The following is a 25,730-nucleotide window of genomic DNA, read 5'->3' as shown; positions in this document are numbered from 1 at the left end:
GCGCAGTGGGACGCACGGCAACAGCTGATATATGACGCGGTGTAACATTAAAAAATACTACCCCATGAAAATTCCCTACCCTCCGCAGCTGTGAGCATGTGCAGTGGGAAGCTGCTCAGCTGTTGAATGACGTATGTGCACAGGAAGTGACGAGGGTAGGGAATTTTCACGAGGTAGGGTTTTTTAACTTTACATCGGAACATTCTCTTCATTTTGGAGATGTGTCACCTTCTAACCTTAGCAATCTCTTGTAATGAGGGGGGAAATTCAGATTCGGGTTGTACTGAAATGTGTACTTTCACACCTTCGAAGATACTAATCCCCCTTCTGTGTCCGAAGACCTCCGCCATGAATTCCAAGCCCCACAGCTCCTCCTGCAGGCTCGGGACTGGCATGATCTCCCCTCTGGGGAATGAACCCCCGTTGTCCCCCCACTGAGCACCAGTGGCCGCTTTTTTCTTCCCACTGAGCACTAGTACATTCCAACTCCCCACACCGAGCACCAGTGCCCCCTTTCTCTCCTCAATGAACACTTGTGCCCCCACTGAGCGCCAGTACCCCCCTCTCCCCCTTTACTAAGCATCAGTGCCCTTCTCTCCCCCACTGAGCACCAGTGCCTCCTTTCTCTCCTCAATGAACACTTGTGCCCCCACTGAGCGCCAGTGCCCCACTCTCCCCCTTTACTAAGCATCAGTGCCCTTCTCTCCCCTACTGAGCACCAGGGCCCCCCTTGTCCCCCCTACTGAGCACCAGGCCCCCCCCTTTGTCTCCCCTCTGAGCCCCAGGGCCCCCCTTTGTCTCCCCTCTGAGGACCATGGCCCCCCTTGTCTCCCCATTGAGCACCAGAACCCCCTTGTCCCCCCATTGAGCACCACTGCTCTCCTTATCCCCCCACTGAGCACCAGTTGCACACTTGTCCCGCCCCCACTGAGCACCAGTGCCCTTGTTCCCCCCACTGAGCACCAGTACCCCCCTTTGTCTCCCCCATTGTGCACCAGTGCCCCCTTTGTCTCCCCCATTGAGCATCAGTGCCCCCCTTTGTCTCCCCCACTGAGCACCAGTACCCCCCTTTGTCTCCCCCATTTTGCACCATTCCCCCCCTTTGTCTCCCCCATTGAGCATCAGTGCCCCCCTTTGTCTCCCCCATTGAGCACCATTGCCCCCCTTGTCTCCCTACCTTAGCACCAGTGCCCCCTTTTGTCTGCCCACTAAACCCTAGTACATACCAACTCCCCCCACCGAGCACCAGTGCACCCTTTCTCTCCTCAATCAACACTTGTGCCCCACTGAGCACCAGTGCCCCCCTCTCCCCCTTTACTGAGCATCAGTGCCCTTATCTCCCCCACTGAGCACCACGGCCCCCCTGTCTCCTGACTGAGCACCAGGGCCCCCCTTGTCTCCCCACTGAGCCTCCGGGCCCCCCTTGTCCTCCTACTGAGCACCAGAACCCCCCCCCCCCATTGAGCTCCACTGCTCCCCTTGTTCTCCCACTGAGCACAAGTGCCCCCTTGTCTCCCCTATTGAGCACCAGTGCCCTTGTCCCCCCAATGCTTAGTGCTGTATGGGGCTCATCCTGTGGGGGGCTAAAATTGGGGGTCACCAAGTAAATACCTCCTGGATCACCTAGGCTTCCAATCCCCATTTAACTTTTGCTTTTTAACCCTGTGCCTGCTGAATTGCTATTATCACCATCACCCCCACACCAGGGAGTTCCTAATGGGGTTCAGTCCTTTTAGGGTGTCAGCTTCCCTTTAAATTGAGTCGTCCCCCCCTAGGAATTTCTAAGGGGGTGATCATGGTGAAAGCCCTGACATACACCTGTCAGTGCCAGCAACTTACCATTAAGTGCCTGGGGATGGTCTTCACATCATGACCCCCCAGCACAATTAAAGGGGCTACAGGAAATCACAATGAAAAACACTTTTACTTACTCAATAGAGATGGCCTTGCAGTTCGTCCGGCGGTCGGTGCGCGGCAAACTTTGCTCGTTCGCAGTTCGCCGATCTTGCGAACATATGGCATTGTTCGTGGTGGCCATATTAGTTTACATTGGGGAGAACTTTGACCCATGACACATCCATCAGGTGGAACAGGACAGCCAATTGAGACATTTTAGCACATGGACATATCCCCTACCTTATAAATAGACCTGAGCTGGTGGCCATTTTACATACTGCTTTTTGTCAGTGTAGGGAGAGGTTTGCTGTGTGCAGCAGGGACAGATTGTAATTGACACAGATTGCTCTGTTATAGGTCCACAAAGTGCTTTTAAGGACTGGTATTTGGTATAGGTGTACTATCTATATTGTCTCTTGTCAGTGTAGGGAGAGGTTTGCTGTGGGGAGCAGGGACAGATTGTCAGTGACACAGATTGCTCTGTTATAGGTCCACAAAAGTCCTTGTAAGGACTGGTATTTGGTATAGGTGTACTATCTATATTGTCTCTTTTGTCAGTGTAGGGAGAGGTTTGCTGTGGAGAGCAGGGACAGATTGTCAGTGACACAGATTGCTCTGTTATAGGTCCACAAAAGTCCTTTCAAGGACTGGTATTTGGTATAGGTGTACTATTCTTTGGTGTGCACTATATAGGGGTGTAATAGACTTATAATATACTTTCTAATATAGAAAGCATATTGTAGTGGATTTGTATTGTGCACTGTGCAGCATTGTGACTGGTGTGGTGAGCGTTTCTGCAGCGATGCTACAACTACAAAGAGTGACAAAAGCACTTTTAAAAACGTAATATAACTGGTGTGATAGACCAGTGGCCCCCCTAAACGACAGTTTGAAGCGGGGTGTTATCTAACAGTATACTTTTATAAGTGTATTTGTGTCCTGCGAAAATATTGCCTCTTTTGCTGTGTTAACTCTGCTACACAAAGTTCCAAACTTATTGGCCAATTTTTTGTATAATTGGTGTGATAGACCAGTGGCCCCCCAATACCACAGATTGAAGTGGGGTGTTATCTAACAGTATACTTTTATAAGTGTATTTGTGTCCTGCAAAAATATTGCCTCTTTTGCTGCGTTAACTCTGCTACACACAGTGCCAAACTTACTGGCCAATTTTTTGTACAACTGGTGTGATAAACCAGTGGCCCCCCAATACTACAGATTGAAGTGGGGTGTTATCTGAGTATACTTTTATAAGTGTATTTGTGTCCTGCAACAATATTGCCTCTTTTGCTGTGTTAACTCTGCTACACACAGTGCCAAACTTACTGGCCAATTTTTTGTATAACTGGTGGGATAAACCAGGGGCCCCCCAATACCACAGATTAAAGTGGGGTGTTATATACCTTCTTCCACATATACTGCGCTTCTCTAGAGACTTTTGTCACAGGGTAATTTAAAAAATGACAGGCAGAGGAAGGGGCAGGCCCTTACGCAGGGGTGGTAGGGGTAGGGCAGGAGCAGTAGGCCGGAGCCAAAGTGTGGAGTTTAAGAAGGTGTTTTTGATTACATCAAAGGACGCACCAGACTTGGTTGAGTGGGTCACTCAGCCTTCCTCTTCTGCACCCTCCCCATCCTCTCTATCTGCACCCTCTTCACTCTCTGCTGTGTGCACCCCCAAAGACACCAACACCACCATAGACCCTCCACTTGAGTCACTGGAATTATTTTCCAATCCATCACAAGACATTTGCGATGCGCTGCCATTCCTGGCATCGGATCAGGAAGAGGAGATAGCAACACCCGCCACCCAGCAGTCTGACGACAGTACCCAGATCAGCCAAAGGAGGTTGGTCCCCACTGTTGCTGCCTACTCCGAGATCTCGAATGTTAGTGGTGGGGAAGGTGACGTAGATGATGACGTGTCTATGGTTGTCACGTGGGCGCCCACAAGATGGACAAGCAGATAGGGAGGAGAAGCAGATGGAACTTACATTGCTCAGGAGGGACAAAGCAGCAGACTGCTAATGTATCAGGAGCGAGCCATCAACCATGTACAGTCACATCTGGCGCTCCCAGGACGCCGGCACATGGCTCCCCAGTGTGGGCTTTTTTTAATGTGTCCGCTGCTGACAATAGTGTTGCAATCTGCAGCCTTTGCAGTCAACGCATAAGTCACGGTAAGCCCAACACTCACCTAGGGACGACCGCCTTAAGAAGGCACCTGGACTCCCATCACCGAGCCCAGTGGGAGCAACGCCGTCAGAAGCCACACTCCAGGTTCTCACCGTCCAGCCTCTTCTCCTTCTCCTCTCTCCTCCCAATTGTCCTCCACTCCACCTTCCATCACGCCATCCTCACGTTGTTCTGGAAAAAGGCAGGCTTCCGTAGCCCAAATGTTGGAGTGTAAAAAAATGATGACGCCGGATAACCCTCTTGCCCAACGGTTGACTGCTGGCTTGTCGGAACTTATAGCCCACCAACTACTGCCATATCAACTGGTGGACTCGGAGGCCTTTTGGAAATTTGTGGCCATTGGAACACCACAATGGAAGGTCCCAGGAAGGAAATATTTCTCGCAGAAGGGCATTCCAGAGCTATATGGCCATGTTCAGCGGCAAGTGAAAGTGGCACACAGTGTTGGTGTCAAGATACATCTGACCACAGACACGTGGTCTAGCAAACGCGGGCAGGGAAGGTATATAACTTTTACTGCCCACTGGGTGAATCTTCTGACGGCTGTCAAGCATGTAACCCGTGGCACCCGTGTAGATTTGGTTTTACCGCCACTGATTGCATGCAGGCCTGCCTCTTCTTCTCCTCCTCCTACTCCATCCTCCCTCTCCTCCTCGGCTGTCTCCTCCTTTTCTGCTGCTACCATCTCTTCCGCTGCGCTGCCCAAGATCCCCAGAACCTATTTCACATGCCAGGTGAGACGTTGCCATGCTGTGCTGCGTCTGTTGTTCCTGGAAGCCAAGAGCCACACTGGTCCTGCACTCCTTTCAGCTTTGCATTCACAGGCAGATCAGTGGCTGACACCGCTCAATTTGACAGTTGGTAAAGTGGTGTGCGACAACGGTGCCAATCTGCTGAGCGTGCTGAAACAGGGCAAAATTACACACATGCCATGCATGGCACACGTCCTGAACTTGGTCGTGCAGCGATTCATTGCCAAATACCCTGGGGTCCAGGACATCTTGCGGCAGGCCAGGAAAATCTCAGGCCATTTCAGAAGATCTTATACAGCCATGGCTCGCCTTGCTGACATTCAGCGGCGACACAACCTGCCCGTCAGGCGTCTTATTTGTGACTGCCCGATGCGATGGAACTCAACCTTGTATATGCTTGATAGGCTGCTCCAGCAGAAACGTGCACTTAACGACTACCTGTATGAACTCTGCGGCAGGACAGGTTCTGGGGAGCTTGGGTTTTTTTCACCGCGCCAGTGGCTGCTCATGCGCGACGCATGCAGACTTCTGCAGCCATTTGATGAGATCACCAAACTGGTCAGTCGCAGCCAGGGCACCATCAGTGACATTGTACCTTACGCCTTCTTTCTGGAGCGTGCATTGCGTCGTGTCATTGATCAAGCCGTCGAGGAGCAGGAACAGGAAGATGAGGAAGTCGCAATGTTGGATGAATTCCCAGGGGGTGCTACTCCATCTGAGACAAGTCAACAACAGGAGTCTGAAGAGGAGTCAGAGGAGGATGGTGCCGGGGTGGATGAGGAGGAGCTAGAAGAGCATGCTTTAAACCTTTCTGGGATCCCTGGTGTCTGTGGATGGGGGGAGGAGAACGAGGACGACATTATGGACGACAGGCCACTACACCACTTCCAGTTTAGTGCAAATAGGGGCCTTCATGCTCCAGTGTTTTAAGGGGGACCCCCGTATAAAAAGCATAAAGGGCAAGGACCAGTACTGGGTGGCAATGTACTTAGACCCCCGGTACAAACAAAAAATGGCGGAAATGTTACAGCCATCACAGAGGGTGGTCAGAATGCAGCACTTCCAGGCCTTGCTTCCAGAAATGCTGCATTCTGCTTTTGCGTGTGCTGGCAGAGGAATTTCCACTCACAGAAAAACAGTTGCGGGTACCAATCCAACAGCGCCTGCAAGAAGAGGGCGTTTTGAAGATGTGTTGGTCACTTCTGATATGAGATCATTCTTTCAGCCGACCCATCGACAGTTGTACTCCGGGTCCAGCATCAGGGAATGCCTAGACCAACAGGTGTCTGACTACATCAGGTTAACGGCCGATGTGGACGCTCTGAGTAGTGATGAACCCCTGGACTACTGGGTGGGCAGGCTTGATCTCTGGCCAGAGCTTGCACAATTTGCAATGGAACTGTTGGCTTGCCCCCCGACCAGTGTCCTGTCCGAAAGGACGTTCAGAGATCGTGACTGATAAGCGCACTCGCCTAGCTCATGACAGTGTTGACTACCTCACATTTATAAAAATGAATGAGGCATGGATCTCAGAGGAATTCAACACGTGACCAGTAGACCATGTTTGATTAAAATTCCTCATGACAGGCCACAAATATCCGCCAGACCGCCATCCACCCATAACAATTTATGGTCCTTGTCTTCGGTAAATACAGCGGCATAAAAGGCATTTTATGTCCATTCAATGCCTAATTTTTGGGGCCTTTCATGGCCGAAAATTATTTATCCTGTGAATGCCTAATGTACCTTCAGCCACAGAATACAACGTTCTTTGCTGTCAGGTAAACGCATGTGGGCTAATTTTTGAGGCCTGGAATGGGCGACACTTACTTATATATCCTGTGAATGCCTAATGTACCTTCAGCCACAGAATACAACGTTCTTTGCTTTCAGGTAAACGCATGTGGGCTAATGTTTGGGGCCTGGAATGGGCGACACTTATGTATCCTGTGAATGCCTAATGTGTACCTCCAGCCACAGAAGACAATGTTCTTTGCTGTCAGGTAAAAGCATGTGGGTTAATTTTTGGGGCCTGGAATTGGCGAGCCTTACTTCTGTATCCTGTGAATGCCTAATGTACTTCCAGCCACAGAATACAACTTTCTTTGCTGTCAGGTAAACGCATGTGGGCTAATTTTTGGGCCCTGGAATGGGCGTCACTTACTTCTGTATCCTGTCAATGCCTAATGTACCTTCAGCCACAGAATACAACGTTCTTAGCTGTCAGGTGAACGCCTGTTGGCTAATTTTTGGGGCCTGTACTGGCCGACACTTCTTTATCCTGTGAATGCAAAATTTTTCAGACTGGAATTGAAAATCAATGGGTCTGTAAACGTTCTGCCAAATTGTGGAATGGATGCAGACCCATTTTACAGATGTGTGAATGGACCCTATATGTATTTGACATGTATTTAGCGGCTGCTCTCAGTTCTGGCTGATTTAGAAAAAAAAAAAAATGTTTTTTTGCTGGAAAAAAAAATGTTATGGCAAATTTTCCAATAGCAATACTTCTGTTATGACAATGTTGTGTCCATGTTGTGGGACTATTTGTGCACAGCTAGTAAGTATTTTGTGGCTGCAAATATGACCTGAAGGTTTTTAAAGTTCGCCTGCCATTAAAGTCAATGGGGCCCCCCGCGAACTTGCGGTTCGCGAACATTTGAGAAAGTTTGCGGATAAAGTTTGCGAACCGCCCCGGCCGATGTTCGTCCATCACTATTACTCAATCTTCTGTTCACCTACACTCCAGCGGTGAACTTTCCCTCCTCTTGGTAAATGAGCTCTGTATTGGTCTTGATGACAGAGAACCTGCGACCAACAGAGCATAGTAGAGTAAAGGCTGCGAGGATGGATCTTACCACCCAAAGGAGCCTTTGGGGTCAAAGGATCAGGGAAGAAAAAGTGTCTAATGTTCAGGTTATGTCGAGTCATAGGGGGCTATTTTCATGAAGGTTTAAATAAAGTTAATTATCGGGAGATGAATGGATATTTTATATGATTTTTGGGGGAATTTTAGGATTTTATTAGGGTATGATGATGGTGTTTTACTATGTGCATTAATAAATTATGAGAAAGCTTTTGTATGAACATTTATTGTTTCTAATATAATGAGATATCACCATATGGTTTTTGTTCATAGTCGTCTATCCAGACAGGTTGTGATTTGATTTCGGTTATAATTTTTGAACCATTGCACCCAAGACTACTTTGTAGGAATTGGAGATGATTGGTCACTATTCAACCAGTAATTAACCTCCTGTGTGTGCTGTGACTGTATTGGATAGTAGATGTACCCTGCATTTAGTTTGTACAGCCCTACCAACATGATGTCCTGCAGCAATGTAAGATTCTGGTACCTCTGGTACCCTTATTGTTCTGTTTTCCTTCAAATATGCGTCCCACCTTTCTCATTAGGTGGTACGCATACACCTTTAAGAACGATGATGTCATCGCCGAGCGCCGCAGAGCGGCTATTTCAACCGCCGGCGTTCTCACTCACATCGTTCGTTCAACCTGCCTCGTGTATTCACATGCTTTGAAGCCTGTCTTGCTGTCGGAACCTCCAGCTAGTTACATCTACCTGGAGCAGACCGGAACCTCGCTACTGATCCCTGTATCTCGCTACCGGATCTTTCCCTCTCTACTGGACCCCTCTACTACTAACTTTTACCAGTGATAAGTACCCCACAGGGGAATCCTCCATAACCTACTTACACTATCTACCATCTGCACTGTTACATAGATTGCTAGCTCTTGAGTCTGCTACCATCTACCATCTGCACTGTTACATAAGATTGCTAGCTCTTGAGTCTACTACCATCTTTCATCTGCACTGTTACATTGATTGCTTGCTCTTAAGTCTACTACCATCTATCATCTGCACTGCTACATAGATTGCTAGCTCTTGAGTCTACTACCATCTATCCTTGCACTGGGTTAGTCTATCCTGTATTTGTCATCTGCTGTCCTTACCACTGGTCACCATACTCGATTACTAACCTATCTGCATTCTACCTAATACCAGCTAGTACTCTCCTGAACAAACCTATCAAGTGCTTACCATCTCTATCACTGTTCACACCTGTCCCTTCAGCACATCACCTTCATACTGTCATATACATTCTACCACTCCAGGAACATCTCACTGAGTGTGTATATATCTGTATGTTGAAGCTGACAGGCCCACAGTGATGAGTCTGGAGAGTTGGATCTGGTTATTCAACACACCTCTACATGACTACTGAGTGGAGATTTTGCAGCTGTAAATCCAGCCTACCACAAAAACGCAGGAGCGTTACAGATTGAACGAACCTTAAAAAAATGGATTCAGCAGAATTACCCACTCAAGTGACACAATTAACACAAAAAGTAAATGCGTTAATACTAGCCCTCACTGAAGTAAAAGAAGAGAATCAGACTTTGATGCAGCAGGTAACCCGTCTCTCACGGCTTACTGCTGTTCAGCCCCCTGAACCTAAAATAAACCCTCCTCTAGTGTTTACAGGTGATCGGAAAAAATTTAGTGAATTCAAAAACGCATGTCAACTGCTTTTTTTGTTAAAACTTCGTACATACCCTACTGATCAAATTAAAGTCTGTACCGTTATTTCATACTTAACGGGTGATCCCCGGGGTTGGGCAGACTCTCTCTTTGAGAAAAATGATCAGATTCTCAACACCTATTCCTTATTCCTAGCAGAACTTGCTAGTTTATATGAAGACCCCAATAGGCAGAGTACTGCTGATATTCAATTGAGGGCTTTAAAACAAGGAAGGAGACCTGTAGAAGACTTTGTAGCAGAGTTCAAAAGATGGACCCTTGATTCAGGGTGGAATGATATATCTCTGCGAACTCAATTCAGACTCGGGTTATCAGAAGCTGTTAAAGACGAGCTCGCCCGAGCGGAATTACCTGGCACCTTGGATGCCTTGATACAACTTAGTATCAACATCGACAGATGACTGCGAGAAAGAAGGGCTGAAAAAATGGGAATGCCATTATCTAGTCCTTCTCGGATTTCGACCGTTGACCCTACTCCCATGGAGGTAGGAACCATCCGCCCACCTTTATCAACTACTGAACGAGCCAGAAGAAGATCCAGAAATCTCTGCATGTACTGCGCATCTCCGGATCATTTGATAAGCGTCTGTCCCCTTGTCCGCAAAAAAGAGGGTGAGTGTTCACATGTCTTGCTAGGAGGATTAACAACTTCCTTTTCTAACCCCTATCTTTTTGTTCATTTAACATTACAGTGGGACCAGACTAGGATCACCACCAAGGCTATGGTCGACACTGGATCTTGTGGAAATTATATTGATACACGATTTGTTACCTTAAATAAAATACCTATTATTTCAAAACCTAAACCTGTTTCTGTTAGTTTCATTAACGGTATTCCACTGTCTTCTGGTCCAATCACCAACCAGACACAGGCACTCCTTGCCACTGCCAACGAGTCTCATGTGGAGACCATTACTTTTGATATACTATCCTCACCCCATTTTTCCATTATTTTGGGACTTCCCTGGTTACACACACACCAACCAATCATAGATTGGGAAAAACGGACTTTGGCTTTCCCTTCTCACTATTGTGAGATTACGTGTAACCTCCCATCTTATGGAATGATCCTGTCTGTGGTGTCAGATGAGATTGCACCACTATGCTATCAGGATCTGTCCGAAGTATTCCTTGAGAAAAATGCTCAAGTGTTGCCTCCCCATAGGGATTATGATTGTACTATCGATCTACTCCCTAACAGCAAATTGCCTTTCGGTCATGTTTATCCCCTTTCACAGGATGAACTTTCTCATCTCAAGGAATACTTGGATGAGAATTTGAAAAAAGGGTTCATCAGACCCTCTACTTCTTCCACTGCTGCAGGACTTTTCTTTGTCCGCAATAAGGATTCCAGTCTCAGGCCTATTATCGATTATAGGCAATTAAACACGATTACGATAAAGGATCGCTATCCTTTGCCGCTCATCCCAGAACTCATTGAACAAGTGCGTGGGGCTACTTACTTCTCTAAATTAGACCTGAAAGGGGCATACAACCTAATCCGAATCCGTGACGGAGATATGTGGAAAACTGCATTCAGAACCAGATACGGATTATTCGAATACCTTGTGATGCCATTCGGGTTATGTAATGCTCCCGCAGCCTTCCAAAGGTTCATAAACGACATCTTTAGAGACTTACTTGATGTCTGTGTCGTAGTATACCTGGACGATATACTTATCTATTCTCGATCTATGCCTGAACATATAAAACATGTAAGACTTGTGTTATCCAGATTACTCTCACACAATCTATACGTGAAATTAAAAAAATGCCTATTTCATAAGGAAGAAATATTATTTCTAGGATACATCATATCCAAAACTGGAATTAAAATGGATATGAGCAAGATATCCTGTATTCTGGACTGGCCTATACCAACAACTCGTAAGGCATTACAGCGATTCCTTGGATTCTCAAACTTCTATAGGAAGTTCATCAAGAACTTCTCCGCTATTGTGAGACCCCTCACACAACTAACAAGTATAAAGAAACCATTCAAGTGGTCAGAAGAAGCGAATCAAGCTTTCTGCTTGTAAAAATCAAGCTTTACTTCTGCTCCCATACTACGCCATCCAGACCCATCCCTCCAATATATTCTGGAGGTAGATGCGTCAAATATGGCAGTAGAAGCAGTTCTCTCCCAACGACCAACAAATACTTCACCACTCCACCCAGTTGCTTTCTTTTCAAAATCACTAAGCAGCCCAGAGGTGAATTACCCAGTGGGTGAAAAGGAGTTTCTTGCCATAAAACTGGCACTGGAAAATTGGCGACATCTACTCGAAGGTACCCAGTTACCAATACTCATATATACAGATCATAAAAACCTTCAATACCTCCAGACTAACAAGACTCTCTCCCACCGGCAGGTGCGATGGTCATTATTCTTCCTAAGATTCAACTTCCTAGTGACCTACACACCTGCAGACAAAAATAAAAAAGCGGATGCGCTATCACGATTAATCGAAGATAACTGCGCCAAAATCCCTTCCATTCCCATAATACCTTATGAACGTATTATTGGTGTTGCCCGTTCCTTGAAGGAAGAGATTTTGCACAGTATAGGATTGGATTCACCTCCACCACAACTAAGTACTGATGCAGAAGGCTTCCTCTATTTCAACGACAAACTCTACATACCCCCTACTATGCGCACTAAGATCTTGGAGTTATCACACGATGTGCCCATGGCAGGACATATGGGTATGACGAAAACCCTTAATTTGCTTACCAGGCAGTTTTGGTGGCCTGATATGAAGACGTCTGTACAAAAATTCGTTTCTTCATGTGACATCTGCGCAAGGTCCAAAATTGACACTACAAAACCATCTGGTCTACTCTGCAGTCTACCAATACCCCAGGTTCCATGGGAAGATGTGTCCTTAGACTTTATAGAAGAACTACCACCTTCTAAAGGATTTAATACCATTCTAGTGTCAGTGGACCACTTGACAAAGATGGCACATTTCATTGCTATCCGTAGACTACCTTCGTCTAAACAAACAGCGGAACTACTGATGAAACGTGTTCAAGTTGCATGGAATTCCAAAGACTCTTTTGTCCGACCGTGGTTCACAGTTTATTTCTAAATTTTGGCAAGCACTTTGTCAAATATTACGGATTGAGCGAAAGCTCACTTCTCCCTACCATCCTCAGACCAACGGACAGACTGAAAGAGTCAACCAGTGCATTGAGCAATATCTACGTTGCTACACATCTTACCTACAGGATGATTGGGTGGATCTCCTCCCTCTGGCGGAATTTGCTTACAACAACGCAACCCACAGTACTACTAAGCAAAGTCCGTTCTACTTGAATTATGGGTTTCATCCCACTCTTCTTCCACCACGCATCCTGCCATCAAGTAACCCAGTAGCCTTGGATTATCTTACCCAAATAAAAGACTCTCTGGGTTTACTCAATACCACTATATCACACGCTCATAGTCAACAAAAAAGGTACTACGACCTTTGTAGAAGACCTTCTCCTCAGTATGCTATTGGGGACCTCGTTTGGCTATCAACAAGAAACTTAAGATTAAAGATCCCTAGCAAAAAGCTTGGACCTCTATTTTTGGGACCCTTCCCAATTAAGAAACTTATTGGAAAAGCTGCAGTACAGCTCACCTTACCAGCAGATCTTAAGATCCATCCCATCTTCCATGTGTCGCTACTGAAGCCCCATGTTCCTAACCAAGGAATAAGGCCTACCATCTTGCCTCCACCTCCTATACAAGTTGAAGGCGGAGAAGAATATGAGATCAAGGAGATTTTGGATTCTCGCATCCATAGAGGAAGACTCCAGTATCTCATAAGATGGAAGAACTATGGACCCCAAGACGATACCTGGTTGGATACCTCTGATGTACACGCACCTAGACTTATAGGAAGGTTTCACTCGAAATACCCAGAGAAACCAGTGCTATAGGCCTTCCGGAGCCGGCCTTAAGGGGGGGGGGGGTACTGTAAGATTCTGGTACCTCTGGTACCCTTATTGTTCTGTTTTCCTTCAAATATGCGTCCCACCTTTCTCATTAGGTGGTACGCATACACCTTTAAGAACGATGATGTCATCGCCGAGCGCCGCAGAGCGGCTATTTCAACCGCCGGCGTTCTCACTCACATCGTTCGTTCAACCTGCCTCGTGTATTCACATGCTTTGAAGCCTGTCTTGCTGTCGGAACCTCCAGCTAGTTACATCTACCTGGAGCAGACCGGAACCTCGCTACTGATCCCTGTATCTCGCTACCGGATCTTTCCCTCTCTACTGGACCCCTCTACTACTAACTTTTACCAGTGATAAGTAGCCCACAGGGGAATCCTCCATAACCTACTTACACTATCTACCATCTGTACTGTTACATAGATTGCTAGCTCTTGAGTCTGCTACCATCTGCACTGTTACATAAGATTGCTAGCTCTTGAGTCTACTACCATCTATCATCTGCACTGTTACATTGATTGCTTGCTCTTGAGTCTACTACCATCTATCCTTGCACTGGGTTAGTCTATCCTGTATTTGTCATCTGCTGTCCTTACCATCGGTCACCATACTCGATTACTAACCTATCTGCATTCTACCTAATACCAGCTAGTACTCTCCTGAACAAACCTATCAAGTGCTTACCATCTCTATCACTGTTCACACCTGTCCCTTCAGCACATCACCTTCATACTGTCATATACATTCTACCACTCCAGGAACATCTCATTGAGTGTGTATATATCTGTATGTTGAAGCTGACAGGCCCACAGTGATGAGTCTGGAGAGTTGGATCTGGTTATTCAACACATCTCTATATGACTACTGAGTGGAGATTTTGCAGCTGTAAATCCAGCCTACCACAAAAACGCAGGAGTGTTACAAGCAACTACTCTCCCCTTACTATCTCTCTATGCAGCAACTACTCTCCCCTTACTATCTTGTCCTGCAGCAATTACTCTTTCCTTACTATCTCCCCATGCAGCAACTGCTTGCCCCATACTATCTCCTCATGCAGAAAATGTTTGTCCCCTACTTTCTCCCCATGCAGCAGCTGCCTTCTTCCCTATTATCTCCGCATGTAGCAGCTGTCCTCCCCCTACTATCTCCATGTGCAGCCGCTGCCCTCCCCCTACTATCTCCCCGTGCAGCAGCTGTTCACCCCCTACTATTTCCCCATGCAGCAACTGCTCACCCTCTACTATCTCCCTGTGCAGCGACTGCCCTTCCCCTACTATCTCCCTGTGCAGCAACTGCTCACCCCCTACTATCTCTCTGTGCAGCAACTACCCTCCCCCTACTATCACTCTGTGCAGCAACTGCTCACCCCCTACTATCTGCCTGTGCAGCAACTGCCGTCCCCCTACTATCTCCCCATGCAGCAACTGCTGTCCCTTACTATCTCCCCGTGCAGCAACGGCCCTCCCCCCTACTATCTCTTCGTGCAGCAAATGCTCACCCCCTACTATCTCCCCATGCTGCAACTGCCTTCCGCTACTATCTCCCCATGCAGCAACTGCCCTCCGCCTACTAATTCCCTGTGCAGCTACTGCTGGCCCCCTACTATCTCCCTGTGCAACAACTGCTCTCTCCCTACTATCTACCTGTGCAGCAACTGCCCTCCCCCTACTATCTTTCTGTTCAGCAACTGCCCTCCCCTACTATCTCTCTGTGCAGCAACTGCCCTCCATCTACTATCTCTCGGTGCAGCAACTGCCCTCCGCCTACTATCTCTCGGTGCAGCAACTGCCCTCCCCCTACTTGTAACGCTCATGCGTTTTTTGTTAGTGAATGGATTTGCAGCTGCAGAATTATTACACTCAGTAGTCTTGTAGAGAATGTGTTGAACAACATATCCAACTCTCAGGACTTCATCACTGTGTACAGCCTGTTATGCAAATATACATACACTCAATATGATGTTCCTGGAGTGATAGAATGTATATGATAGAATAGAGGTGAGAGACAGGCAATAGAATGGTGAGCACTTAGTAGTAGTATTCAGGAGAGTGGTAGGTGATGATAGTATGCAGATAGGTTCTAGCAATCATGTATAGTAACAGGTGGTAGGGGACAGCAGATGAAGTATGCAAGAGAGAGTAACCTAGTGCAATGATAGGTGATGGTAGTCCCAAGAGCTAGCAATCTATGCAGATGATAGAAATAGCTTAGATAGTAATAGTCCCTTTAGTATGCAGTAGTAGATAGTGAAAGTTAGGTTTGAGGAAGGAATCCCCTGCGGGGTACTTATCACTAGATGGGTTAGTAGTAGCAAGGTCCAAGAGTAATGGAGTAATCCGGTAGCGAGATACTGGATCGGTAGCGAGGTTCCGGTCTTGTTCAGGCAAGGGGAATAGCTTGAAGCTCCGGCAGCATTGGACAAGACAAGGCAACATGCGGTTTGAACGAGCAATGAGTGAGAGAAAGCCGGCGATTGAAATAGCCGCTCATAGCGGCGCCCGGCGATGACGTCATTGCCCTTAAAGGTGTATGCGTTCCATTTGGATAGCAAGATGGGACGCAATATTAAGAGAGAAATGTGGAAATAAGGGTACCAGAGGTACCAGAACATTACACTACTATCTCTCCGTGCAGCAACTGCCCTCCCCCTACTATCTCTCCATGCAGCGACTGCCCTCCCCTATCTCCCTGGGCAGAAACTGCTCTCCCTCCCTACTATGTCCCCGTGTAGCAATTGCCTTCCCCCTACTATCTCTCTGTGCAGGAACTGCTCACCCCTACTATCTCCCCATGCAGCAACTGCCCTCCCTTTACTATCTCCCCATGCTGCAACTGCCTTCCTCTACTATCTCCCCATGCAGCAACTGCCCTCCGCCTACTATTTCCCTGTGCAGCTACTGCTGGCCCCCTACTACCTCCCTGTGCAGCAACTGCCCTCCCCCTACTATCTCCCCGTGCAGCATCGGCTCGCTCCCTACTATCTCCCCGTGCAACAACTGCTCGCTCCCTACTATCTCCCTATGCAACAACTGCTCTCTCTGTACTATCGTCACATGCAGCAACTGCTCTCTTCCTACTATCTCCCTGTGCAGCAACTCTGCCTCTCATATCAGGTCGCTTCATCTTTGTAGTAGTTTAATAGAGGTGAATGGACAGCCTAGTTATTATTTATTCTGCATTGATGGGGGATGTGTGGTGCTTTTAGTGCACACTGTTTGGAGTGAGGACTGTGTACAATGGGTGATCCAAAATCTTTTCAACATGTGTAGACTGCACACCCATTGGTTACTTTATTCTATAACTCCCTCTAGTGTACCCCTGAATTGTTACATGCTATTTCATGTAACAAAGGCAAATGTAGTTTCAGTTCCATCTAGTGGCCCCCAGTGTGATATTTTACTGCTGCCTATAATAAAAGAACATTCTTTTAGAAAAATTAAAGAGCCTAAATAACGTTCATTGTTGCCTAACAAGCAATTCTCTGGATGAATGGCTATGCAGATAATTTTTGTTATAAATAAACCCCTAAGTAAACCAACCTAATACTGAGGCAGCCCACCTAATAACCCCTTATAACTCCATCCGAATTTTCAGGACCCGGTTCTGAATCTGCAACCTCTGCTGTATCTAGAGGTGTGTCTTTCTCCTGAGCACCCTGGGATGCTGGACAGCTCTCTGGACAACTCCTTAGACAATCTTGCCTTTAACTTTGTTTCTCTTGAACCTTGAACCCTTTGTTCCTCCCATAAATGTCCTATTTAGGCCATGCCTTTGCACTTCCTGTTTGCCAGAATATTGTGCTCTCTCCAGCTGTTATCATGCTCTTGTCACTCCTGCTGCGGTCTGTATCTTCGTTACCATTCGTTACTGACTTCCGGTTCCGGCACCAGATGTGAGGGAGCGAGAAGTAGCAGCTCCGGGCGCATCGGCATATAAAAGCAGCTAAAACACCCGATCGGTGAGTCAGCGGCTCCCCACGCTACCTCCGCTGCCTTGGTGACTAGCCGATGGACAAGTTCCTAGTCCACAGACCGGCTGCCGCCTCCCCTCCCGCCCGCATTGACTGCTCTCCCGCCGCCATCCTGTCAGATAAGATGGCGGAGGGCGCGGCCCCGCTACTCAGCCTGCATACCCCTGTGACTAGCTCCCCTGACATGGCGGCCACCCCTGAGCCACCTGGCGTGATGTCCCCTGCACATCTTGAGGGAATTGCCCAGGCAGTAGCAGCCCTGCTGTCCCCGCAAATTACAGCAGCAGTGGACAAAGCCATGGCTGCTGGGATAACACAGATCAGGAAGGACCTCAGTGAGCACGCACTGCGGCTCACAGAACTTGAGAGCAGAGTGGCTGAAGTTGAGGAAGAGACGCAAGCCTCTTTTCACCAAGAGAAGCTATTTCAACAGACACAACAATATCTCTTAGACAAAGTGGACGATTTGGAAAATAGGTCGCGCAGAAATAACCTGCGCATAATAGGCCTCCCGGAATCCTATGGTGCAGATTCACTGATGGACATGTGTGCCCAGCGTATCCCCCAGGCCCTGGGACTTACAAATCTGTGTGTGGCGGAACATGCGCACCGTGTGGGGCCCCCATCAAATGAGAGACGCACCCCTCGCCCGGTGATAGTGAAATATCTGAACTTTGCTGACAGAAACAATCTAATGAAATCCTATCGCAACTCCAAATCTCTGCAAATAGACGGCCACAAACTGCTGATTTTTGCAGATTACTCGCAAGAGGTTTCCCGACGCCGCAAGGCTCTGCAACCCATCTGCAACGCCCTCTATCAACAGGGCACAAAATTTACCCTGGCGTATCCTGCAACACTGCGGTTCACGGATTCCTCGGGCCACTCCAAATCCTTCACTCACCCGGATGAGGCTTGGGATTACCTCAACTCCCACCTGCGTCAACCAATGGACACATCAGCACCACCCACGCAATCCTCCATCAGACATCAACACCCCAGGGACCAACGCAGCCCACGTAAAGAACCGGCAAAAAAGTTGAGGCTCACGGATATATCCGGGAAATTCAAACCGGCGTGATCGCCTTTCCCCATACAACCTTGCCCTGGAATCTGCTGCTGTTCTCCTGAACATCGTAATCACATCCCTCTCGTTTTGAAACTGCTGGGAGAGCCTGCACTAGCACTACCAGCGAGAAATCGCATTAGTCTGTAATGTTGCAAGCGGGTCCCCCCCCCCTTCATACTTGCTATGGCTCTCTTCCTGGGTGACTATCTACCATCTTTTCCCTAACATGCAGCAGGATGCTCTGATTGTCGCACCCCCTTGTTTGGACCCACGCCCTCTACCATAAGCTTGTTAATGAATATTTGCCTTTACCTTCTCTCCTCCACCTCCTCATAGGGTGCTACCGAGGATTGTCTACAAACCTAATACGGGGTTGGCTTGCTCTGCAGACTGGGACGTGAGAGTCGGACACATCTTACCGTCTTCGTCTAACCGTGAGTGGGTAGTGGGCTCACCGATGGGGCCCCGATCTGACATTCCCCGGTAGCGCTACTGTAGGCGGTTGTTCACATGTGGGAAGAAGTGAAGTTCATGCTTCCACAGGCACGTAAGTGCCAGGTTACTGACCTGTACTGTCTTATTGTTATTGTGCAAGTTTTGCCATTCTACTGTCCTCCCCCCCCTTTCCCTCTCCCTCTCATTCCAACACTCGAAACAATTTCTCACCTCCACGCTCTCAAAGCCTTCTCTCCACGACATTTCAACGGTAATCGCAATTAGATATATCTCCTACGCTACCATATATCCTACTAGCTTCCCCCAATGGTTAGGATAGTTTCTTGGAATGTGAAGGGCTTGCGCTCCCCACATAAACGGATGGCGATTCTTCGCCACCTGAAACGGCTTAAAACCGACATAGCGGTCCTTCAGGAGACTCACCTCCCTGAACGGGACTTTGCGCGCATGCGTAAGCTCTGGGTAGGACAGGTCCTGGGATCACCTGCAGCTAAGGGTAAAACCGGCGTTCTAATCCTTATCAATAAAAATTACCCATGCACGATCATCTCATCCCATTCGGATTCAGAGGGCAGGTTCATAGCAGTCACTTTATCCTCAGGCCAGAGGGAAGGGGTTCTCGCTACAACCTATGCTCCTAATTCCCCGACGAAACAATTCTTCCGAGTTCTAGCTTCCCAGTTAGCTCCACACCTTCACTCTCCTCTACTTCTTGCAGGTGACATGAACGCGGTCATGGATGCTAGGGAGGACAGATCACGCCCCGCACCGTCCTTGCCCCCTGTCCAGTCCTCCAACCCCCACCATTTGCCCGACTTTATAGAACACATCCAACTAACGGACGCCTGGCGTCTTCTCCACCCCGATGGTAGGAATTTTAAATTTTTTTCTAATCCTCACAATTCCCTTTCCCGCATAGATTATTTCTTTGCCAATTCCTCAATACTGCCCCTGATCACTGACTCCACTAGCGATCTCTGATCACGCCCCCGTCTCAGTTGACCTTCTGGATGCATTCCCCAGGCCACCGACGTCTGGCTGGCGGTTCCCCTCTTTTCTGGCCCATGATGCCCAATTAGAAAAAATAATTAATGACACATGACTACGCTTTTGTTTGATCCCAACCTGTAACCACTTATTATTCTTTGGCTTGTTTACTGATAACACTGCTGCTTATCCCTATCTGCTCCATCTTCTACTGAACCCTGGATTGCTTACCTGGTGGGGTGATCCTGAGGACTGTGACCTGGTACTAACAGGCAGCAAAACCCATCTCCACCATCAGGAGCTCTTGCGAAAACCGGTTAGTGATTAGACCCTGCACATTGGGGTAAGCCCACATCATCCGCCAGGGTTACCTGCTTCTGTACTTATCCAGCCTCTCTACTGCTATGGTTACTGGTCTCCGAGCCTGACCATGACATTATAAAATGTACACTCAATACAGTCCAAATATAATGTAGTTTTCCGCTCTCCTTTAACAGAGAAACCCGTGTAGATCACATGACCACATCAATGAGGATGGAGGACAGGAGTCCCATGACTGAGAAGATGCTAAACCTCACCCTGGAGATCATCTACCTGCTGACTGGAGAGGTGAGGAGGATTCTGGGAGGTCACATAAAGTCTACTCTTATCTCTGATATAAAACACAGACCTGACTGGGGAGGCGAGGAGGATTCTGGATTCTAACATGATATTCCTATTGGTTCTTCAATACAGAGATTTCCTCTTCTGAAGTCAGGTGATCATATGGCCACCACAGTGCCTCCATGTGACTCCCTAAAACCTAAGAGACACAACATGCAGAAGATTCTAGAAGTCACCAAGAAGATGATGGAGCTGCTGACAGGAGAGGTGAGCGGTGCTGGGAATTCTGGGACATTATCCAGTAACAGACAAGGGATGTGTCTGGATGGTGACTGTATCATTGTGTGTGTCAGGTTCCTATAAGGTGTCAGGATGTCACTGTCTATTTCTCCATGGAGGAGTGGGAGTATTTAGAAGGACACAAGGATCTCTACAAGGACGTCATGATGGAGAATCAGCCGCCCCTCACATCACCGGGTAAGAGGAGACTTTATTGTAAAGGAGAGAGCAGTACAGAGGGTCCACCTAGATCTCCCATCATCTGATAAACACATAGAAACAATGTATTCAGTCAGTGTGTGTGTTTCCTACAGATGGATCCAGTAATGGGAACCCACCAGAGAGATGTCCCCGTCCTCTGTATTCCCGGGATTCCACACAGGAAGGTCACACCATCCCTCACCATCATCAGGTAGATGAGGAACAATCACTGATAGTATCATTAGGATCTGTACATTATCTGCATTGTTACCATTGATATAATTTTTATTATATATTCAGAGTAGAAACCTGAGAGAGTCTAAAGTTGATTTTAAAGAAGAAATAAAAGAGGAAAATTATGAGGATGGGGTGATGGAGGAGTCAGAATTTGTAAAAAGACACAAAGATCTGTACCAGGACACCATGGTGGAGTTAACCCGCTACACAAACCCACCAGAGAGATGTCCCCGTCCTCTGTATTCCTGGGATTCCACACAGGAAGATCACACCATTCCTCACCATTGCAAGGTTAGTGAAAGGGAACATCTGAAACATGGACTCTTGGAGATAATGTGTGAATATTTTTGTATGTGAGCAAATCTTTTAAAGATATATATTTCTCTCATTTTCTTGGTTTAGTTTGAAGATCTGATAGATATAAAAGTTGTGATTAAAGCAGAAGGAGAGAGGCATGTGAGGGATGATCAGAAGTCTATGAAGGAGGATGGAATAACGGGGACATTTATAGAGGAGGACACTCCTACAGAGATCCGCACAGGTGGGTCATTAACACTAAATACATTCCTCCACCTATACTGCTCACTGATTGGTCCAGGGTAGGGCAAAGACTGGATGATATCAGCCTGTAATCCGCTGGTCACTTTCCTGAGCTGTGTTTCCCCATCCTGTATTCCTGTATTTCTCTCAGAGGCAATTTATGTATCTAGACTGGACTTATGGAGATTCTGGGGTTCAGCTGGCATCAGAATGTAGATTTTAGCAATTATCGTTTCTTAACCTAGGGGCCTGAGGTATGTGTCTTGGGTTTTCTGCCTCATGCCTGGGTCTAGCAAGATCTCTGATAAAACAATTCTACCAGGGTCACCTGTTATTTGCTGGCTGTGCCGGGTGGAGGGATATGTCTGTATAGTCTCTGACCCAAGTCACTGAGTGCAGTCTCAGGAGATGGGAGGTGGCGGTGTGGGACCTCTGAAACTTGTCTCAGTTAAGAAAATATTTAACCTTCAAGTCCTGACAATTACTAGTACTACAGAATCGAAACGACATATTATATACTCCTGACCCCTGTACTATATACTCTATGTTTTACATTACATAATTCTGTTACTAGATAGTCCCTACTGCTGTATCTTCTACAATATATTGTACATTACATAGTCCTGACTTCCACTCTCTACCTACTGCTATATATTAACATATTATGTATTCTCTTTTGTTACACCCGTTTTCTACCAGCTGGACATTTTATATCTGATGACATGAATGGAGCACAGACTTTTACATGTTGATAATAATGTAAGAACATCCTCAAATTTTGGAACCTCAAACAGAAAGTGATAATGAGGGAGGAGTCAATAACCCAATGATGGTGGTCTTCAGGATCAGTCCAGTCTTCATCTTGGTTGTTCTCCCCCCATCCACACTCTCTGACCTCTGGTGGGTTTCAGCCCCGCTGTTATTTATGAGTAAATCAGGGCAGTCCTGTCTGGGTAGGCAAGTTGATAATGAGTGATAGCGAGGGTGTGGGGACACTCGTCCTATAATCCCCTCGTCACTGTCACTCCTATTAAAGACAGTTCTCATTGTTTCCTCACTCTCTGACTAAGGTCCATGAATAAAGAAATGAACTGGTAGGAGATCAGAGGACCCATTTACTAGTTACCTTGAGGGTGGAATTGTAAGATCCTCATAGACAAAGCTGCCTGATGTGGGCGGAGTCCTGGTTTAGGGGAACCAATCTGCTCATGTCTAGTAATAATCTTGTTATTTCTATTTTAGTAGATGGACGGGAGATGAGGAAAACCTCAGAGGATTGTCGCACTTTGTCTCCAGACTGTAAAGTAGAAGATGAGAACATCACACAGTATAGTCCAGGAGAAAACCCGGCCACCTCAAATGTCCATCCAGCACCACACAGTGTAGATGGACCATCGTATTCCTCTTCTCCTAAGGAACCTCAGACTATGAGGGATTGTGCAGTCCTTCCAACAGATAAGAGGTTTTCCTGTGCGGAGTGCGGGAAGAGTTTCTATTTTAAATCCGGACTTATTACGCATACAAGAACTCACACAGGTGAAAAGCCATATTTCTGTGCTGAGTGTGGAAAATGTTTTGCAAAAAAATCAGAACTTGTCACACATCAGAGGTCTCACACGGGGGAGAAACCATATTTCTGTTCTGAGTGCGGGAAATTTTTTTCACAGAAGTCCCATCTTAACAGACATCAAAGATCCCACTCAGGTGAGAAGCCTTATCCCTGTTCTGAGTGCGGGAAATGTTTTTCAAGGAATTCTGATCTTTATAGACATCAGAGATTGCACACGGGGGAAAAACTATATTCCTGTTCTAAATGTGAAAAATGTTTTTCAAGGAAGTCTTATCTTTCCAGTCATCAGAGATTCCACACTGGAGAGAAGATGCATTCCTGTCCTGAGTGCGGAAAATATTTTTCTTTGAAGTCCAGTCTTTACAAACATCAGCAATTGCACAGGGGGGAGATGTTGTATTCCTGTTCTGAATGTGGGAAATGTTTTTTAAAAAAATCAAAACTTGTGAGACATCAGAGGTCTCACACAAGGAAAAAATCATTTGACTGTCCTGAGTGCGGAAAATGTTTTCTACAAACATCAGATCTTGTCAGACATCAGAGGTCTCACACGGGTGAGAAGCCGTATTCCTGTGCTGAATGTGGGAAATGTTTTTCACAGAAGTCCCATCTTTACAAACATCAGAGATTGCACACAGGGGAGAAGCCACTTTCCTGTTCTTAGTGAGGGAAATGTTCCTTACTGAAGTCCTGTCTTCCTGTACTTCAGGGATCCAAACATATTCCACAAGGTGTATTAGTGCCTTGAGTACGGGAAATGTCTATATGAATGTTGCTGGACATGTGAGGAAGAAGCACACCCTGATATACACCTCAGATATACTCCATGGCTGATCTTCATCATGTAAGAAACTGTTCATAAGGAGATCAGAGATCACCAAAGACATGGATGAAGTGTTGTACCGTGTTGGTCATTTATAGCCGTAGAAAAAGTAAAATGGAGTCATTAGTGTGTGGTGTAAAGACTTAGAGGTGAACTTTTTTTTTTTTTATCAATTAAACAGTAGTTTTTATTAAAAAAGAGAATTGAACACTTGTACAAAGAAAATGAGTGCTTGTAGAAAGGTACTATACATAATAAAACATATCTCCAGAATACAACAATATGGGAATGGCAACAGCAGCAAGGGAGTACAGCATAGCGGCATGGCCGCGGCAAGGGGTCAAAAGAATCAAGCTCCAAATGTCCATAAGCAGGAACAGTCACCAACACAGGGCCATAGGTAGTCCACGATAACAGGGGACCTAAGACACAGTAATATAGGACAACTTGTATTGAATCTGAAACCGATGCAGCACATGGCTTAGGGGATCTAGACACACGTCTCCGGGGCCTGGACCCACCTATCCCAGATCTTATTATATTAAGTAGGACATCCTCGGTGTACGTAAATCAGTTTTTTGTAGGGTAGAACAGAGTTAACCGCCCTAAGCCAGTCCGGGAAGGACGGGACGGGGGGGGGGGACGTTCCGCATCCATTGTTGTGCAATGTGTTTCCTAGCGAGAAATAAAGTCTCGTGTAGAAATTGAGTGGTAGATTTATCAATGTTGACATCCGGAAATATTCCGAGCAGGCATGGGGCATGGCTTCGGGGTCAGCGTCGGGGGGGAGCCCATGGTGTCATGCAGGAATCCCACAACCTGCTTCCAGAAGCCCTGGAGTTCAGGGCAACTCCAAAGAAGGTGGAAAAATGTACCCTGTTCCCTCCCACACATAGGACATCCGGGGGAAGCATCAGTCTGGTATTTAGCTTTCATGAGGGGGGTCAAATAGGCCCTATGAAGCACATACAGCTGAGTCAAGCGGTCCGACAGTTTCGGGGATACCAACTTACAGTTCTCAAGGGCATCTTCCCATTCCTCATCCTCCAGAGGTCTCACATCACCCTCCCATTTAGTTTTGATAGCATAAGCTAACACCGTGGAGGCAGGAAGAATGAGCGCATTATAAAGGTGTGAGATGAGTTGTTTAGGCTCGGATCCCCTGAGTACCTCTATCATGGAGATCGGAGCTATATCTGGTAAGGATTGGGGAAACTGGGAGGAAAAAGCATGACGAACCTGAAGATACCTGAAGAACATGTGATTGGGAAGGTCAAACTGTTGTTTTAGGGCCTCAAATGTTTTAAGGACACCTCCAGATGATATTTGGGCCAGGAAATGTATTCCATGCCAGGCCCAGGCGTGCGCGTCAGGAATAGATGCCAATTCGGTGAGATGAGCATTGTGCCAGAGCGGTGTATGGTCATGTAGTAAGGGGAGGTCCAGCTTTGTGGACACAACATCCCAGAGACGTCTGTAGTGATACAGCATGCCCACACTATCTCCCCCGGGTCCAGATCCCCTGACTCCCATTAATATCAGGGATAAGGGGTCAGCGCCCGCCGGGGCCCAGGATGGAGCCAGAAGGGCCAGGAATCTTTCCCTGTCTGAGTTGTGGAGATGGAAAAAATTGGATAAATGCGACGCA

General features: G+C 47.0%; 2 protein-coding genes across 2 annotated transcripts in view; both read left to right on the top strand.

Moving 5' to 3' along the window:
• LOC309550289 (uncharacterized protein) overlaps window positions 1-25,730 on the top strand; it is a 436,279-nt gene that overhangs the window by 326,097 nt on the left and 84,452 nt on the right. The gene's annotated exons all lie outside the window — the stretch shown is intronic.
• On the top strand, window positions 20,706-23,967 carry LOC309550713 (uncharacterized protein). Its single transcript, XM_082251048.1, has 5 exons — window positions 20,706-20,909; window positions 21,026-21,123; window positions 21,213-21,440; window positions 21,552-21,690; window positions 22,932-23,967. The coding sequence occupies exons 1-5, from the start codon at window positions 20,825-20,827 to the stop codon at window positions 23,921-23,923; spliced, it is 1,542 nt and encodes a 513-aa protein (XP_082107174.1). The 5' UTR covers window positions 20,706-20,824; the 3' UTR covers window positions 23,924-23,967.

The sequence above is a fragment of the Pelophylax lessonae genome (genome assembly GCF_965119305.1).
Source record: "Pelophylax lessonae genome assembly, chromosome: 3".
Taxonomy (NCBI): domain Eukaryota; kingdom Metazoa; phylum Chordata; class Amphibia; order Anura; family Ranidae; genus Pelophylax; species Pelophylax lessonae.
The sequence above is the reverse complement of the archived record's forward strand: the minus strand, read 5'-3'. Positions and strand labels throughout refer to the sequence as shown.

What these genes read in the sequence shown, in the direction of transcription:
- LOC309550713 (XM_082251048.1), top strand. Translation starts at nt 20,825, where the DNA reads ATGGAGGAGTGGGAGTATTTAGAAGGACACAAGGATCTCTACAAGGAC. An exon ending in GCCGCCCCTCACATCACCGG is followed by an intron (nt 20,910 to 21,025) that starts GTAAGAGGAGAC and finishes TGTTTCCTACAG; the next exon opens with ATGGATCCAGTAATGGGAAC. An exon ending in CCATCCCTCACCATCATCAG is followed by an intron (nt 21,124 to 21,212) that starts GTAGATGAGGAA and finishes TTATATATTCAG; the next exon opens with AGTAGAAACCTGAGAGAGTC.